The 18,407-nt window shown below is 45.2% G+C and overlaps 2 protein-coding genes across 3 annotated transcripts; one reads left to right on the top strand and one right to left on the bottom strand.

Annotated features, from left to right (window-relative positions):
- Positions 1-3,045: 3,045 nt before the first annotated feature.
- Positions 3,046-8,376, top strand: CDKN3 (cyclin dependent kinase inhibitor 3). Of its 2 annotated transcripts, none has more exons than XM_059850630.1 (7): positions 3,046-3,254; positions 3,929-3,984; positions 4,611-4,655; positions 5,436-5,658; positions 6,700-6,731; positions 7,282-7,385; positions 8,086-8,376. In XM_059850630.1, exons 1-7 carry the CDS (start codon positions 3,079-3,081, stop codon positions 8,167-8,169), a joined length of 720 nt encoding a protein of 239 aa, XP_059706613.1. In that variant the 5' UTR covers positions 3,046-3,078; the 3' UTR covers positions 8,170-8,376. The 2 variants fall into 2 exon arrangements, with proteins under 2 accessions (XP_059706613.1, XP_059706611.1); XM_059850628.1 differs by having other exon boundaries at positions 3,047-3,254; positions 8,083-8,376.
- A 2,719-nt stretch (positions 8,377-11,095) lies between these two features.
- On the bottom strand, positions 11,096-18,407 carry CNIH1 (cornichon family AMPA receptor auxiliary protein 1). The gene is made up of 5 exons (XM_059850631.1): positions 18,272-18,407; positions 17,008-17,076; positions 13,429-13,541; positions 12,859-13,002; positions 11,096-12,063 (listed from the first exon to the last, which is right to left on the bottom strand). Exons 1-5 carry the CDS (start codon positions 18,350-18,352, stop codon positions 12,036-12,038), a joined length of 435 nt encoding a protein of 144 aa, XP_059706614.1. The 5' UTR covers positions 18,353-18,407; the 3' UTR covers positions 11,096-12,035.

The following is an 18,407-nucleotide window of genomic DNA, read 5'->3' as shown; positions in this document are numbered from 1 at the left end:
CTGGGGGAGGACTCCCAGAGACCACATGAATTATTTAGGCTTACTGAAACCTGCAGAAGCTGAGATATGAAGTGAGAAGTGACATGTCTTTGGCATCACGAATGATTGTCTGGAGTTATCAGTTATCAATGTTCTTGAAATTATTTTGATGATTTGGACATTTCAGATCTGATTTTATATCTCCTTGCAGGGAAAGATCACAACTATAGAGCTTGTTTATTCAAGGTTTATCTTTACCTAAGAGGATGTGCCTTCAATCTCCTCCACTCCTTGTTTCACACCACTTCCCTGGCTCTCTCTGCCACACATTCACGTTCATTCCAAGCTTTTACCTGAGGTAAATCAATTATTAATTTTGTCCATGAAACCCGAGTGCTGAATGGCAGATAGAAGATGTCACATGTGTGCTGCCACCATTGTCCCCAGAGATTTGAACTCTTCCCGTGACCCAGGGACACCAAAACCAGGTTAGGCTTAGCTGTACTTGTCTGGAATTTCAACACTTTACTGGTATGAAAAGTTATGAACTTGGGATATAAAACTCTTCACTTTGGTTGGTGCAGGCAGACACAAGAGCCAGGTGTACCCAGAGGAATATCTGCCTGCAGTTCCTAGCCCAGCTCAACTAAAATTCTGATTAAATCATACCTTTCACCAACTAAATCCTCCAAATTACATATTTCAACCTATGTCTGAGATTATTTTATCCACTTCACATGTCCCCAGTCCATAAACTGACAAAGACTTCCAGAAGGTAAAGCCTTGTTGATGCTCTCCTTTTTATATGTCAAAAGGACACTTTCTGGCAGAAAACTAATCTTTCCTGCAAAATACACAACCAAGACTTTGATGTGCTGGGCAACAGCTCAGTTTAAGAAATAAACAGACAACCCTGACAGGTAATCAGCCAATAAACACAATATTTGTCATTTAACTCTGAAAGATGCCAAGGGTAATAAGGAAACTCACAGGACTTCCCCAAGTCTGGATTTGGGGTTCTTTTTCCCAATCTTTTTCCTAGATCTAGTTCAAATTTCACACCTACTAACCCTATTTATTTCTGCCACAGCCATTATCACCATTTTCTGGGCAATACCATTTTGATTTCCAACACGAAGGCATCCAAATTCCTGAGAATTCTTTTGATCTTTTCAAAGAACAACCAGGAGCATTACCATTGTTGCTCTTTTCATATTTATTTATCAGCCTCATGCTGCTGCTTCCATAAAGCTGCAATCCCCAGACTTCAAGTCTGCAATAACTTTCTCCTGAATAGGAAAAAATCGATAACAGGGGGAAAAATACAGCAAATTTCACATTTTGATCAGAGTACAAATGTTGCACATGGTATCTAATGGGACCAGAGCTAAAAACAAAAGCAAACAACATACCTGCTCCTTTGTGCCTTTCCTGAGTTATTAAAATCATGTTTGCAGCTACAGAGACTGGCTGTCCTCACGTTGCCTCATTCCTTAGGATGTATTTCTTCCCATAGTTCATCATAGTCTGCAACATCTGGATTGTTTTAATTCCCCATTATGCTCAGTAATGTAATTTTTGTACCTCTGCTATCATATTCTGAGTTTTAATAAACTCGTCTTCTCCTTGATCCTCTCATCATCTGTTTCTTCATTCCCTGCACCCATCCTAAATCCTGCCATTTCAAGCAATTTGCTCCTACAATCCTTCTCAGGCAGGTTTCAATAAAACTTCCAGCTGTGGAACCAAAGTTACTAATGTAGGACTAAAATTTAAAATCTCCACACCTGGAGATCTTGCACTGGTCCTACTGGGAATCCTACCAAGCTCAAACCACTTGTGCCCAGCCATTCCTTTGACTTGGAACACCTTTGGAAGCCTCCATGGCATTACACTCCAAACTGATGCCAAAACTCACTGTTTGTGTCTGGATCCTTCACAGTATATCTTCTGTGTGTCTCAACACAGGCTGTAGAAATGCCTTAATACAATTTTAATAAACAAAATCCCACATTGTAATTGATGTATTTCTTCTTCTTGATAATGGCCAGAGTTACTCACAGAATAAACCTGAAATTCTGAAAAAAAAAAAGATCTACTGGAATGCCCTAAGCACAGGCAGCAGCCCAGCTCTTAAAAAGAGGGAGCCAAAAATATTTTTTCCTCCCTGGAGCAATCCTTCATGCTAGTTATGTTCAGATAAAAACTCCACGCAAGACCCTTAAAAAACTATTTTTACAGCACGATTGAAAGCAGTACCATGACAAGAATATTGGACTTCACACTGCTACACAAGTTCATGGCTTAAAAGAGCAGAAACAGCTCATTTTCTACTACTGGAAAGTCTTATGGTCTCTGCATGTGGAACTGACCACCCAAAACCTCCACAAGGCACCCACTCGAGACCATCCCTGCTCCTGCATATTCTGTGAGTGAAGGCTCACATCTGTCTCCATGTTTCATCATGGAATCATAGAATGTTTTGGATTGAAAGGGAATTTAAAGCCCATCCAGTTCCACCCTCTTCAATCAGCAGGCACCTTCCACCAGACCAGGTTGCTCTAAGCCGATTTTAGAACATTGCCAGGGATGGGGCAGCCACAGATTCTCTGGGTGCCAGGGCCTCACCACCCTCACAAGGGAGAGTTTTCTCGCTAATATCCCATCTAACCCTACCATATATGTGAATTCATTCCACCTTACCCTATCACTGTAAAGAACCACTAGGACTACCAGGAATAGGACAGTTATAAACACACCCCCAAGAGGGATTTTAAATTTAATTAGGGGCGAGGAATCTGCCCACGCCCCTCCCTCCATCCCTCACGGAGCCCGGAGCCCTCACGGAGCCCCGCCCCCGGCGCTCGAGACCGCCCTTTCCCGCCTCGCCGCCTCACCCAATCAGAGCACAGATCACCGCACTATTTGCATATTAAAGCCCGCCCTCCTCTCTACTCACCAATCAGAGCGCTCCTCTCATGAACCCGTGGGGAAAGCCATGCTCGACTTTCCACGCACCCGCTGAGCCGCAGCTTCCCATTGGGCAATGGGCCCGGTGGGCGGGGCCAATTTGAACGGGCGGCGGCGGGGAGCGGCGCCATGGTGAAACCGCTGAGGGATCGGGATCCGGATCCGGATCCGGATGTCGCCGAGGGTCCCGGCCCCACGATGAGCCCCCCGCTCTCCTCGCAGCCCGCTGCGGCACCAGCCGACGGCTTCGCTTCCTCAGACGATGAGGCCGCCGAGGAGGACCCGAGCCCGCTCCACATCTCCTGGTGAGGCGGCACCCGCGGGGTCCTTCTCTGAGGAAACTGTATTAAATCGCTATCCTGAGAAACAAGAGGGTTTTCTCTCCGCAAGGAAAGCCCGAGCCGGGCTCTGGTGACCTTCCAGGCTGGGGATGGCCCGGTGGTGCTGGGGAAGTGTCAGTGGGTTGGGGTTGGAAGCGGCCTCTGGGGAGCAGCTGGTCCAGCAGCCCTGCCCAAGGGCTCAGGCACAGCAGGGGCCAAGGATCACAGCCAGGTGGTTTTGAATGTTTCCAGGGAAGGAGACTGCACAACTTCCCTGGCAGCCCGTTCCAGGCCTCTGTTCTTTACTCACAGGGCGGGGAGGCCCTGGCACAGAGAAGCTGCGGCTGCCCCTGGATCCCTGGAAGTGTTCCAGGCCAGGTTGGACAGAGCTTGGAGCAGCCTGGGCTAGTGGAAATTGTCCCTGCCCATGGCAGGGGATTGGAACAAGATGATCTTTAAGGTCCCTTCCAACCCAAACCTTTTGTCACCTTCAAAGTAACATTTTTCCTCATATTCACTTCCTATGTTTCATTTTGTGCCTGTTTGTGCTCATCAAAGGTCCCACCCTCTTGACACCCCCTCTAAAGACATTTATACATTTAAATAATTGAAGTCTTCCCTTCTGGTTTTTATTTATTTTACTTTTTATTTTCTAATAGGTTGTCTTTGTCTCCTCTCTACTCTTCAGAGTTCCTGGGATTATGTTCCCTTCCAGGTAAGAAACATTCACTGAAATTTGCAGGCATATTTGACAGCTGAAGAGGGGCAATACCTTGTACCCCAAATTTCTGTGTTGTGGGTGACTTCTTTTGTAATCTACCCCTGGAATAAGTGTTTTGGAAACACCACAGCTAATCTAGAGAATACCTTAATGCAAGATCATGGTTTTTAAATCAAAAATGTAAACATATAAACTTTGTTTGCATTTTTAACTACCAAAACTGCAGCCATGGTGAATCTTCACTCAACTCTTAAGTGATATTTATTCAGCCCTTTTATTTGTTGGATGATTTTTTGTGTTTTGTGGGGAGATCTTATGCTGTATCCTGATTTAAAATATCCAAAACTTTTCATCTGGAAAACACAAAGCACCTTAAAACCTTGGGCAGATTTCTTTGGTCAATCCTATTACATTACAGTATTAAGCAGATAATGGTGTCTAAACTGTCTTCTGCACCAGGGATCTACTTGCAAAAACAAGAACTGTGTTTTATTCAGGGTGTGGCTTTGTTCCTTGCTTTGATTTTGGGGGGAGGCTGCCTGTGCTCTGTTCTGCTGCAGCAGCCATCCCATAAATGTCACTTACCTGCAGTGATAATTGTTGTTCATAACTTGTTTCAGGTTGCAAGTTTAAGGATATCAGAAGAAATCTTCAGAAAGATGTAGGTGAGTGTTCTTTGTGTCAAGGGCAATTCCATGAATATTCCATGACTATGGAATAAATAGTCAGGATATTTCTAGGCAGGAGCTGCACAGTACCCATGAGGCATCTTCAGAGCAGCTGGGATCAAGATGAATTACAAGCTTGTAGTCTTCCTTTTTCCCAGAGAAAAGTGAAATTGGGATAGGAAAGATGGAATTATGTAAAGATTTGTGCTGAGTATTCAGCTGTAAGCACTAAAGAGCAGAGACTAATAGCAAATCCCCTCAGTGTTTGGGTAAGTCAAGCTTAGGTAGGAACTCCTGGTGAGGGGTGGATGCCCTGGCACAGAGAAGCTGTGGCTGCCCCTGGAAGTGTCCAAGACCAGGTTGGACAGGGCTTGGAGCAGCCTGGGATAGTGGAAGGTGTCCCTGCCATGGCAGGGGTGGAATGAGATGAGCTTTAAGGTCCCTCCCAACCCAAACCATCCTGGGATTCTGTGATTTTAACTGGAGATGGGACAGAAACATACTTAAGTGGACAGCAGGCTGTCCTGAGTGCTGCTGTGTTCTCCAGTGAGACTTCCCTCAGGATTCCCTCTGAACTGAGAAAATTCCTCTCCTGGGTTACCTGAAGGGAAATATGGGGGAGACTGAGGGGAAGAAAGAATGCTCAAACCAAAATTGCTACTCCTATTGTCTTAGCCCCAAAGATTAAACAAGAGACTCAGGACCAAGGTGCTTATCTGTTTATCCTTAAGCTTGATAGGCTTTTGTTTATCTGCAAGTGTCTTAATCCCTTGGCAGGAGAACTAAAGAGCTGTGGGATCCAGGATGTCTTTGTGCTTTGTACCAGAGGAGAGCTCTCAAAATACCGAGTACCAAACCTGATTGACACCTACCAACAGCACGGGCTGTGTGTGCACCACCACCCCATTCCTGATGGCAATGCTCCTGACATTGCCACCTGCTGCAAGATCCTGGAAGAGCTCAGAACCTGCCTGGAAAACAAGCAGAAAACAATGATACAGTAGGTTCTGCCTCCCTGTCACCCCACATTCCTGTAAAGGATGCCAGCTTCTCTCCAGGTGTATGAGCAGCGAAAATAGCATGGTGTGAAAAGGCAGTTGCACTCTTTAGAGTTAGTTCATGCTGTGAAGTCTGCTTGTTCCTCCTCCTGCAGCTATTTGGAGAGAATTCCTCCTTTCAGAAGATCAAAATGTCCTGTTTCAAGATTAGACTGTCCCATTTCCCCTTGCTCTGTCCAGCAAGAGGTTTAAAGTGTGTTTTGAGTGGCACCCCAGGGCTCCTTGCTCCCAGCCTACCTGGATATCAGGTGTACAGAATGAGTTGGGAGCTGAAACACTTCTTTGTCAGAGGTTGTGACTGCTGGGGTTTGTAACAACCTGATCCAATGGAAGGTGTCCCTGCCCATGGCAGGGGGTGGAATGAAGTGACTCTGAGGTCCCTTCTAACCCAAACCACTCTGAGTCTATAACACTTCCCTGGACTATTTATCAGGGTTCCAGCAATGTAAAATTCACTCCTAATTTCCATGAAGGAGTTTAAAGGAATTTATTTAGCTGAGCTCAGAAGAGAGGGGAAGAGCTTTCCAAATTCCATGTTACCTGAATGATCCCACTGACAGCTTTCTGTACAGAAATCCACTGAGTCCTTGGTCTTCCTGATGACACAGAACCCTGCTCTTCTCCTCACAAGTGTCCTTAAACCCTTGATCTGGAGTAGGATTTAAAGAAATTTGAAATTGCCCATCCTCTTGCTGTTTCCTGTCCTCCTGTGCCTTTGGGACTATCAGCAGGAATGAAGGGGAACTTTTTAAAATTGAAGTTTCCATTGAAAGACGCAGGTCAGGAGAATAAATAGGATATATCCCTGTAGGTATAGAAATAGAATATAGAAAATATGTAGAAATTCTTGTTCTGACTTTTTTTGTACCACTGCTCCTCTTGATTAAGTCAAGAACTGTGTCCATCTATTTATGTGCTGGGGGGTCCCTGGGTGCTGCAGTTTGCTACAGCTCATTCCAACCAGATGTTTTCTTTTCTCCCAGCTGTTATGGTGGCCTTGGACGCTCATGTCTTGGTAAGTAAGCATTTGTCTCCATGCCTGACTAACCCATCCCACAAACCCACAGAGCCAAATTCTGCTGGAAGCTTCTCTGTGGATGCAATCCAAACTGCCATGACCAGGAGCAGCCTGGTTAATAGAAAGGACATGAACCAATTCCTCTGCATCTGATTCATCCCAGGGTTGCCCCTTAAAGCTTTCAGGAGTGTTACTTACTGTATGTTCCCAGAAAGAAGGGGTGGGGATATGGCCAGAAGACACAAAGGGGAATTAACTGGGTGTACTGGCACTCATTCCTGAAAAGCCTAGGAACTGCATCCAGATGCTGCTGGGAAGGCAGGGGGAACATAGTGGGAGGGTTTTCACCTATTTCTAAAGCCCATAGGCTTAGGCAGGAGTAGCAGGGAGATGGGCCAGTGCCCAGAAATAGGATTCTGCAAGAGATTCAAGAGCTCTGGGACAAACCCAGATAGGTTTGCCAGGGTGGTTTTCATGGTACAAATCAGTGGCTGTGTGCAGTTAGAGGTGCTCAGCAGCATTCAGGTGTAAATACTTTCCCTTGCAGTGGCTGCCTGTCTCCTGCTCCAGCTTTCAGACACCCTGGCACCTCAGCAGGTGATAGAGAGCCTCAGGAACCTGAGAGGATCAGGGGCCATACAGACCATCAAGGTAATGGGGCTGCAGTAAATAATACGTGGGTTCAAACACCAGTGAGAGCTCAGCCAGTCCCCTCCTTCACTTCCCAGAGATACCTCTGCCTTTCCAGCAGCTGCTCTCTGGGGTTTGAGCTGTTTCCTGCTTTCAAGAAACAGCTTCTCCCAAGAGGAAAAGGCCTCAAGTTGTGCCAGAAAAGGTTTAAGCTGGATAACAGGGAAAATTTCTTCACTGAAAGGGTTGTCCAGGCCTGGCACAGCTGCCCATGGCAGGGGTGGAGTTCCCATCCCTGGAGGGATTTAAAAGCCACGTGGATGCACTCAGGAATGTGGGGTAGTGGTGGCCTTAGAGTGCTGGGGGAATGGTTGGACTCAAAGACCTTAGAGAGATTTTCCAATCTAAATTATTCCATGATTCAAGATAAAGCAGCTTTGAATTCTGACATCTCCCACCTCTGAGGACCACGTTCTGCATTGCCTTGGGGTAATGCATCACCTGTGGCCATTATGGGGAACCAGAGGATCCAAGTCAACATCCATGGAATCTGTGTCTGACAGTGAAAAATCCCAGAGGATGTGGAGTAAGCACACGAAGAACAAATAGACCAGAGGGTGCAGTTTTCATCCAGGGGTATCAAACAGCTTTTTAACACAGGTGGTGCCTCTTGCTGAAGCACAGAGCACTCACTGCAGACCTGGTTGTGCATTTCCAGCAGTACAATTTCCTCCATGACTTCCGGGAGAAGCTGGCTGCACACCTGGCCACAAAGGACCCGGTGCTGAGATCGGCATCGCGGTAGCTGATCCTGCCGCGGGCATCTGTGCCTGTGTGGAAAACTCCTGGACAAGACACTTCTCTCCTGACCTTTCCTCAGTGCTACTGCCTGTGTGACAGAGCTGCTGCCTTCCAAATCTGTGTGTGAAGAATTGGGATGAGGAAGAAAGCCTAGAGAACATGTGGCATCTTCCCCTCTTTGGTGATTTTAATACTCACTGCCTGAAAAATACATGTACATGTGTGTTTGTGTCCATTGTTCTGCTGGGAGAATGGAGCTTGATAGAAATTCCATCTCTGGAGCTGTTTAAAACACTCTCACACCATCAGCTCTGCTGTAAAGCAAAGTCAAGCTGGAGCTCTCACCCCTTGCGAGCTTGTAACAACTCACTCTAAAATGTCAGGGTTCTGCTCGATGTGTTGAGGACTATTTGGGAAGGAGTCTCCTCATTCCAAAAGCAGGAGGTGTTGTGCCACAAATCTCTGACAAACCCAGCAGGGGGGTTGTAGGTGACTGTGGCAGGAAGACACTGCTGCAGCTGCGTGGGTGAGCTGGCACAGCCTTTCTGCCTGCTGCCACCACTGAGAGTAAACAAACAATCAGCTGTGGGCTGGTGGGATCTCACAGAACAGTCCTCTAACAGTCCCCAGCCCTCCTGTTTCACTATATCCATTCAAAGCAAGATGAAACAGCTCCTGCCTTTTGCTCAAGTTCAGGATTTTGAGAAAGTTCAGGACCATCTCAAGTCAAAAGTTAGGACAAGATTCCACACAGCACCAGGGGAGTTGAACAAGTCCCTGCTTTGTGAACTTCAGAATTTATCTTTTAACATTTGAACTTTGAGCACAAAGGTGATTTCTGCAGATTAATTAGTGTTTACTGCCATTCCCTTCCCCACTCTTATAGCAAACAGGAACTTTTCCAGTTTCCACAGCATAGAATGATTTACAGCAAATACCCTGCCCCAAATGTGCTTCAGTACTTAATCCTTGCAACTAACGTTTTTCAGATATTAAATATTTATCACATGACTCAGCAGGAAGCTTGCTGAGGGTGAGAGAAATGTTCTTTATCTTCTCCATACTCATTTTGCCTCCTAGAACTCCAAAACCAATGATCAGGTCCACATTTTGAATGCCAAAGGCCTGGTACTCCAGCAAGGCATCACACAAGGGCTGCTCCAACACTCGTGGGACACGAGGCTGATGTTGCTGGACGTGGATGGTGTTACCCACACCCCTGGGCAGCTGGGAATACTCATCTGCACCCCATGTCCACTTAAAGCTGCTCAGCAGCAGGACAGTGCAAACACTTTGGTAAATATTGCTGGGCCCTTGCAGCTGGAGGGGCTGCAGGAGCAGCTGTCAGTTGGGCTCAGTCAGGCCTGCATTGTTTATTCCAGTGTGGAATTTGGCTCAAACCAGCCCGAATGCCAAGGGAAGAAGAGATTTGTTTAGAAGGTTGAGGAGAGCCAGGGGCTACAAGCAGCCAGTCTTGTTTCCATAATGGATTAATAAATATACAAACATAAGAAAGGTTTAATGAGCTTTGCTTCTACAGGCTGAAGTCATCTCTTACATCTTTGGAAGAGCCAAGCAGCAGAAAAATAAAAATGGTCCAATAGGAACAATATTAATGAGTTTCCAAAAAAGCCTTTCAAAAATTCTTCTGTGAAAAGCTAAAAATTATGGTTGCACAAGGAAAAAAACAATCATGGAATTCTGAAGGCTTGAGCAGTAGGGGCATGGGAAATGCTCAATCAGTGCAAGGAAACATGAGAAAAACAATTTTATGTATAAAGCAATAAGCTGCCAGAACTATTATTTCTTAAGGAAAGAGAAATTGAAGTTATCACAGCCTGAATTCTCTTACCCCCACTGTATTTATAAAAACTAGAAACTACCACTCTCCATCCCCTGGGAACCCAAATTTTGTGATAATAGCCTAGAAAAGGGGAGGGTTGTGGCGGAGAAAGGCCAGTCCCAAACCTGTGGAAGGACTTCAAACCAGAGCCCAGACAGATTTAGCCCCTGTGACAAGTGACATGAGTAGAGTCAGTTCATTCCCACCCAGCACAAATAAGGGGGAAAGGGGGACATTTTCACCACATCCTAAAAGATAAAGAGTGTAGGGTCACTAAGTCAAGTCTGGCAGAACTGTTAAATGCCTGTTTTCTGCACACAGCAATTCCACTGCAGAACTCACTGTCAGGATTGCCCAGAGCTGCTGTGGCTGCTCCATCCCTGGAGTGTGCAAGGCCAGGCTGGACAGGGCTTGGAGCAGCCTGGGACAGAGGAAGGTGTCCCTGCCGTGGCAGGGGTTGGAATGAGATGGGATTTAACTTAATGTCCCTTCCAAAACAAACCACTCTGGGATTCTGGGGTCTTCCAGACCAGGCTACAAAAGTGCTCTAAAAGCAGCTGAACTGATGGCACAAAAGCCATTCAGAGCGTTTTAAAATGCCAAAGCCCACATCTGTAACACAGAAATTTCCAAATTTCTCACTCTTCAGGCAGATACTCAACACCTGCCCTGTTTCATATTCCTTTCCTCAGCCACTGCCCAACAGACCAGTGTTGGAATATCTGGATTCCTGGTGGAACCCAGTGCAGCCATTCATACAATTTTTACTGCCCCTAATACCCAAGAGACCCAAAGTGAACAAATACACGGTTTATGCAAAAAAAAAGTTTTACTAGAATGGGGAAACTCTGCATTGTTCTCCAGCACAGGTAAATGAAAAAGATCCCTAATTATTACTTGTAAATTAAGCAGCTGTTCACAGTCACAATTTACAATGCAATATTTATCTGAAACATCTTCCCCTGCCCCATCTGCTATTTAACTTCAGGAAAAAAAGCAGGAAATCAGAGCTTCCCTTTTCCAGAGGTAATTCAATTCTGTGTTCTATTTTTAAAGGGAATGCAATAATCCACTGTAAAACAACTGATGAACACAGCAAGGATCTGTTTAATCTATAAACAAAACAAAAGGCACCACATAAAAAGAAATGTTGCTGAATTTGAGATTTGTTTTTTTTATTATCATTTATTGCACTAAGGAACAGCGGGGCAGTTTCACAATCTCACCTTCTGCTTTGAAAAAGTCTGTAGTATTTACTTCTCTTAAACCCAAGAGTGTTTTCACCTTTGGACTTGATAAACTTTGGAGGTTTGTCCATTTGTTAATCAGCACAGACATTAAAAAAAAAAAAATTAAATTCATTCCCTCATGGACAATTCAGCTTCTCCTACCACAATGGCACAGGCTCGAGATTAAAGCAGGGTTAATGTCTGCAGAAGATACAGAAGGCTCTGGGCCTATGGATGCACATACAGGGGAAGATTAACCAGATAATAAAAAAAATAAACCAAAATAGAACTATTTTTGCTTTTGTGTCCATGAATTAATATCCTAAGACCAACATCACCTATGGGCAAAACATAGAGCATTCCAGTTGTTCCCAAGCACTTGGAGCCAGGGCTGGTTTAGAGTAAAGAGTGGGATACACAAGTCCAAGTGAGCCACTACAAAGCCCATCCTACAGCAAATCCCTAGAGTACTAAGGGTAGTAGTAACCAACACCTACTTGAAGGTTATGGCTGTTCCTTAAGGAGTGCAAAGTCAACACTTTTCAAACCCCAGTCATCTTTATATTAATTTACACATAATTCATTAATTTCAGCGTCCCAGTAAAATATAAGAAAACAGTCTTTCCACAAGTATAAAATGTGGAAATATTTTAAAAATAGGGGAGTCATTGCTTTCTAACTCAATTGTGAACATCAGGTTCCGGATTTAATCTTGGTCAGAGGTTCTTGTTGTAAAGAATCCATGTTTTTTGTGGCTTTTGCATGCACTTAACTGGAACAAGCTTGTTGAATGTCTTCTTAAGAGCTCACCAGAACATAAATCATGCTGTAGAAGAAAAAAAAAAATATTAAGATGCATCATTTTGATTAGTGTTATATATTTAATTATCACAGGGTCTAGTATAAGGAACAAGGCCATGTGAGATACATGGATTGTGACTGAAGATCTGCCAAAATTACTCTTCTACTTTTGACTTCAACAAAATCACATTTACATCAAACACTTTCCTCTGAAAACAATGTTTCAGCTTCTTAAGTAAAATACCCTGGGATTTATTGCATTATGCTTAACAGAACAAAAGTTTGGGGCTTTTTAGTTTACAGTCATGGAACAGAGATTCAAAATAGTAATTCTGACCAAATTAAGATTTGTGTTTTCAAGCTGAATCAAGGGTGAATGTGGATTCCTTTCCAGGAAAGCTGGCACTGCAGATGATCATACAGATTCCCAGCATGTTTTGAGTTGGAAGGACTTTATAGATCATCTCACTCCAACCCCTGCAATGGGCTGGGAGACCTCTGGCTAGGCCAGAGTACTCCAAGTCCCCTCCAACCTGGTCTGGAACACTTCCAGGGATCTAGGGACAGCCACAGCTTCTCTGGGTACCCAGTGCCAGGGCCTCCCCACCCTCCCAGGGAACAATTCCCTCACAATATCCCATCTAACCCTACCCTCTGGCAGTGGGAAGCCATTCCCACGTGTCCTATCACTACACACCCTTGTCCAAAGTCCCTGTCCAGCTCTCACAGGCTCCCTTCCAGCACGAGAAGGATCATATTCCTATGGACAGTATTTCTCTCTGCAATGAGCCATAGCTTCAGACTTAAGAGGAAAACTTACCCATATAGGTAGTAAAAAAAAGATAGAAGGTAGAATGCTAATTTGCACCATCCTTCTTTCTGGCAATAGGCTAAAATATCTGCATTCATGATGGTCGTAGGATCGTAGAGCCCCGGGCCGCTCATCACGGGTCTGCTCATGTACCTGGAACGAGGCACAGGCAGGTGTGGGGTGACAGCCACAGGGAACCTGAGTCCTGCCCCCACCCACCAGGGAATGCCACAGCTGAGACACGAGTAACACCCTTTACAGAGAAGCAATTCAATTCCCATGTCTTAAGGAATGGCAGAGGAAATTGCAATTGCTGCTTCGACTGCCATTCCACACTGGGAATTGTCTCAGTGCACCTCTGGCATGTCAGCGACTTCAACACACACAACTCAATTCTCACACAGCACAAGAGAATAAAAACCACCCAAGAAAGCCAGCTGATGGTTCTTTTTGTACAGCCATGACCTGAACTTTCCCAGAAAGCATCTGGGTTTTTCCAAGACACAGAACACTGGACAGAAGACAGCAACAGGAGAATGAGTAACAATTCACTCAGCATAAGAGACTCGCCAAAATTACCTCCAAATATGATAAGCCAACAAGGGCATATTGAGACCCAGTGTGAGCCACTCTGCTGCACAGAGAAACATGACACAGAAGAATGCATGGATGAGGTACTCTGGAAGTACAAGCTGGAAAAGAAAAAGGTGAGTTAGAAGTTTTGATTGCACTGAGCAAAACGTGGTATTTCAGCTACTTTGGAGACACACTATTGCTTTAAAATATTATTTAAAACCAACACTAACAAGAACAAGACTGTGGAATGTGAAAGCAGCAGCCAGCACTACGTGCCTTGCTGTTTTCACATGCTGTTCATGAACCAAGGAGAAAAATTTATCAGATTTAATGGTCAGATCAATATTCTTTTATTGCTTCTATTAAATTAACAGATTTCACGCTTTATGCATGACACTCAGAAGAGGTCACTGAGATATTTCTGCTCATGCAACAGAGAAATATCAGTAGAAAACATGCTCTGCAGAACGGTTTATAGGCAAAAATATGTTTGTGTTTTCCTTTTTTACAGCTCTGTTTTGGTCTTCACAGATCCAGAACTTTCCAAAGTTGAATTATTCCCCCAATGTAACACCCCAGGCAGAGCTTTACCCAACCAAACCAGCAGTGACGTGGTGGCACACACGGGTCTGCACAGAGGAGCTGCTCTGCACAGACAGTTCTCCCTCACAGGTTCCCAATGTGCATGCTTTACAGCATCATGCTTCCAGCAGAAGCCCACAGAGCTCAGTACCAGGTACTATGGAGTCACAGGAAGCATGGAATGCTGCATAGATTAGTGTTGTTAATAGGAACAACATGGAGAGGTACAGAGAGTAAACACATGCAAAGAGCTGCAAAATCTCACACCTGACACGAGTTAAGCTTTATACAAGTCACCCCAAAGTGTTGCTATTTACTGCTTTATTACCAGGTTCAGAAGGAATCATACAAATCAGACTGGTTTGAGTTGGGAGGGACCTGAAAGTCCATCCAGTTCCACACCTCCCACTGTCCCAGGCTGCTCCAAGCCCTGTCCAGCCTGGCCTTAGACACTTCCAGGGATCCAGGGACAGCCACAGCTTCTCTGGGCACCCTGTGCCAGGGCCTCAGCACTCTCATTATGAAGAATTCCTTCCCAGTATCCTATCTATCCCTGCTCTCTGGTAGTGGGAAACCATTCCCTGTGTCCTGTCACTCCAGACCCCTGTACCCCAGTTCCTCTCCTGGAGCCCCTTCAGGCCCTGCAAGGGGCTCTGAGCTCTCCCTGGAGCCTTCCCTTCTCTGGGTGAACACCCCCAGCTCTCCCAGCCTAGCTCCACAGCAGAAGCAGCAGATCTGTAAAGCTTTTGCCTTCTCAACTCAGGCCCCATGAAACTCCTCATGGAAAACACCCCATTTTTACCCAAAGGTTTAAATTGTCTTCGTGTGTGTGCATGTACACACACAACACACTCTGCTCCCTTTCTGTGCAATATGATTAACATTGCTTGGGATGATAGCATCAAAGTTTCGGTGGTTTCCAATTTTTTTTTTCTTTTAAAACCCTAGAATATCTTCCTAGAAACCTAAAAGCGAGCAACAAACACACTCACCACCTACTTTGCTGACATTCTAATTCTCTAAATGAAGAATATCAAACAAAGCAAACTTGCATCAACACCACCAAAATTCAGCTGTTGTACACAAAATGTTTCAAGTAAATATTTTCATCCAGATCCTTCTTTGCATACTTACCATTTACACATGGAATTATTTATAGCAGAACAACCATCCTGTCCAAAACACGATGCATTTGGCAGCCTGCTCAGACAGATTCACCAGGCCTGAAAAATCTGTATTTATTTACCTACATAGCTCAATATATGTTTTTCTTTGCTCTTGTTTATTATACTCTATTCCCACACCAGGATCCCTGCCTCTTTCTCATCTCCCCCACTTGATCCTCCCTGCCTGTCCTAAAGAAAAATGAATTACATCAGATCCTACCATATTTATCACAGAAGTGAGGGAGGATGGATCTGGTTGCTGAGAAAAGACACGACTATAACAGGAGCAGGGAAGAGAAGGAATCAGCAGTGTACTAAGGAGTTACTATTTTAGGCTAATCTTTCAACTGAGGTGTCTCAATTCCTACCAAGATCTTTGGTTCTTTGTACAGGAAAACAACACGCCCGTGTGTTTGTCCAGCATCATGTACCAGACCCCCTCAAGAGCCTGAACTTCACTTTTGGGGACTAGCCTGCTTCCACAGGAACAGCAAATATGAGATTATTTCAGACTTTCAGTTGCAAAGCTGCCATGTAGGGACACTCCATGCACATGGGGCAGCAGAAGGTTAATATTCAGTTAAACATGCACATTTTACACTACAAAGGTTGCAGTAAGGTCATAATGCATCAATGTAATGAGAGTTGGCCTCTCCCACACTGCAGCAGAGATGACTGAACAGACCAAGCAAGGGAAACTGTTAGATGCACAGCTCTCCTAGCAGCAAACCTCCTCTCCTCCTCCCCTCCTCACACTGAAATATTCACTTTCATTTGTGTGCTGTACATATAACACACTCTCTGCCCCCTCCTCCACCCCCAATTACAGCAAATTTATTTTTTGTTGTGTATTTTACTTTAAACACACTAAAGCTACAGTTCAGGTCACGCTGCTGTGCTGTCCCTGCATCCTCCCTCAGCCTGGGCACACACAAAGGAAAAGCCATAAGAAAGGCACAAAATGCTGCAGGATCAAGCTCTGTGTTCTTTAACAAGCCCCCCTTCTGCTGCTGGCCTGTCAGAGATGCAGGGAAATAGTTTGCCTCAAATTCTTTTCCTAAGCCAAGGAGTGTCTGAGTTGCATTCAAGAGAGGACACTGGGGCAAACCCCTGATCCTGGAACACAGAACAGAGAAGTGAGGACAGCACCTATCACCTTCCACTCACCCAAATCCTCAAAAAAAGATCAGAACTGACTTGATCAATGCTTTAAAAAAACCCCAAGTATTCTCCTCTAATCTGAATTCGGTAAATCTGACTTGAAAAACACAATTTATTTCAGCCTGAAGTTATTTTCTGACACCTAACAGGCATGTAACAGTTTTCCCCAAGTTGCTGGGTAAGCAAGCAGAATTGGTTTGGCACAGAATATGGAAATCCATGAGGTTGTTATAAACCCCAACGAACAAATAACGAGCAGATGAACAGGCAGACTAAACAAAACAGCTAAATAGTATTACAAATGTTCCTAACAAAATGAAAGGGAAGTTCAAAAACATGAAACTGAAAAGCAGTACACACCTTTAATGCAATTTTGACTCTTTTAATCTTTTTGACCTTTTCAACTGTCTTTGAGCCGAAAATGTGGAAAGCAGATTGAAAGAATGTTAGTATGACAGCTGACAAGATCACCATCAGATTAATAACAGTCAGAATATTCAACTTGAAACCAAAGAATCAGACAAAGAATTTCCCTACAACTTCTACCCACAGCAAGGGCTTCTCAACCCAGATGCAATTCTATTGCCCAGGCTGATTGCATCAAGATAACACCAAAAATAAGCATTTTACACAGATTTATTTAGCAGAACAAAATGGTTGGTGCACTACTTACAGGATTGAGTGTATTACACTGGTCTATGGGGTTCTTGTAATCAGTCTTCAGTTCATCAAATGCTATAATCTAGAGGGGAAAAAAAATGAAAAGAGGTTTGATTCCCCAGGAGCAATTTTGGTTTTTTATCCATTAAAATTAGCATTTTGGCACAGAGCTGCTACCTTTGTTCTCAGTAACATTTCACCCAAGTTCTGCCTACAGAACTCACAGGTAAGACAGATGTAGAACAGGTTTTACAAATACGAAAGCAGTCATTTCATCAGATATTCAAAAGCCTCTGACTACTCTCCAACTTTTTATCATCTTACCTGCAATGAATTTCCTACATCCCCTTTATCAGTTTTCAGCCCCACTCACTGTGCAGACCCCAGCCTCACCCAGGACTCTCTTGGTGGCCAGCAGGAATCTGGCATGGGGTTCCTTACTCCAGAAAAACCAAGAGCAAGCTTAAAAGCCAACAGATATTTTTCCTCATTGTCATAGTAAATGCTGAACCCACCCACATACATCCCAGAACCACAGAGCTGTTGGGACTAGAAAGGAGCTCTGGAGACCATCCAGTCCAACTTCCCTGTCAAAGTAGGATCACACAGAGCGGGTTATATGTCCAAAAGGTGTATCAATTTAAAAAAAAAAAAAAAAAAAGTACGCTGGTCTTTTACTTGACATAAAAATAAAGACAAAGCTCAAAGATGCAGCATGAAGCACAAAAGGCACTTGTACATCACAAGTGTCCTGCCAAGCATCACATCCTCCCTCAGAGCAGCTCATCTCAGGCAGGGTCCTGTTGGCTGCCCTCCCAGTGCCAGCCTCGAGGAGCAAATCACAGAATCATGGAATGGTTTCGGCTGGAAAGGACCTGAAAGATTATCCAATTCCAAACCCCTGCCGGCAGGGACACCTTCCACTGTCCCAGGCTGCTCCAAGCCCCATCCAGCCTGGCCTTGGGCACTTGCAGGGATCGAGGGGCAGCCACAGCTTCTCTGGGCACCCTGTGCCAGGGCTTCACCACCCTCACAGAGAATTCCTTCCCAATATCCCATCTATCCCTGCCTTCTGTCAGCTGGAAGCCACTGCCCCTTGTCCTGCCACTCCATGCCCGTACAAAAACCCATTTTATCCGCAGAGAGGCCGATTCCCGCTCCTAGGGTGGTTCCGCATGCGGTTCCCCCGCTCCCTCGGCGGCCGTCCGGGGACGCCCTGGGGGCTCTTCGGGGCCGTTCCCCGGACGGTCCCCCCCCTCCACGGTGCCCGTACTCACATGCCAGATAGCGAAGAAGATGAGCGCGGCCGTGAGCAGCAGCGCCAACATATAGCAGAAGGCGGCGAACGTGAAGGCCATGGCGGCGGGGCCGCGCGGGGGCTGCCGGGCGCCTCAGCAGCCGCCGCGCAGCCGC

This window comes from Haemorhous mexicanus, chromosome 6, assembly GCF_027477595.1.
Source record: "Haemorhous mexicanus isolate bHaeMex1 chromosome 6, bHaeMex1.pri, whole genome shotgun sequence".
NCBI classification, from domain to species: Eukaryota; Metazoa; Chordata; class Aves; order Passeriformes; family Fringillidae; genus Haemorhous; species Haemorhous mexicanus.
This window is presented reverse-complemented; position numbering and strand designations above follow the sequence as displayed.

Coding starts and splice junctions, on each gene's coding strand:
- CDKN3 (XM_059850628.1), top strand. CDS start 3,079: ATGGTGAAACCGCTGAGGGATCGGGATCCGGATCCGGATCCGGATGTC. Junction 6,732..7,281: donor CCTTGGACGCTCATGTCTTG/GTAAGTAAGCAT, acceptor TTTCCCTTGCAG/TGGCTGCCTGTCTCCTGCTC. Junction 7,386..8,082: donor GGGCCATACAGACCATCAAG/GTAATGGGGCTG, acceptor GTGCATTTCCAG/CAGTACAATTTCCTCCATGA.
- CNIH1 (XM_059850631.1), bottom strand. CDS start 18,352: ATGGCCTTCACGTTCGCCGCCTTCTGCTATATGTTGGCGCTGCTGCTC. Junction 13,003..13,428: donor TTGGCTTATCATATTTGGAG/GTAATTTTGGCG, acceptor GCCTCGTTCCAG/GTACATGAGCAGACCCGTGA. Junction 12,064..12,858: donor TTTTTTTACTACCTATATGG/GTAAGTTTTCCT, acceptor TTTCTTCTACAG/CATGATTTATGTTCTGGTGA.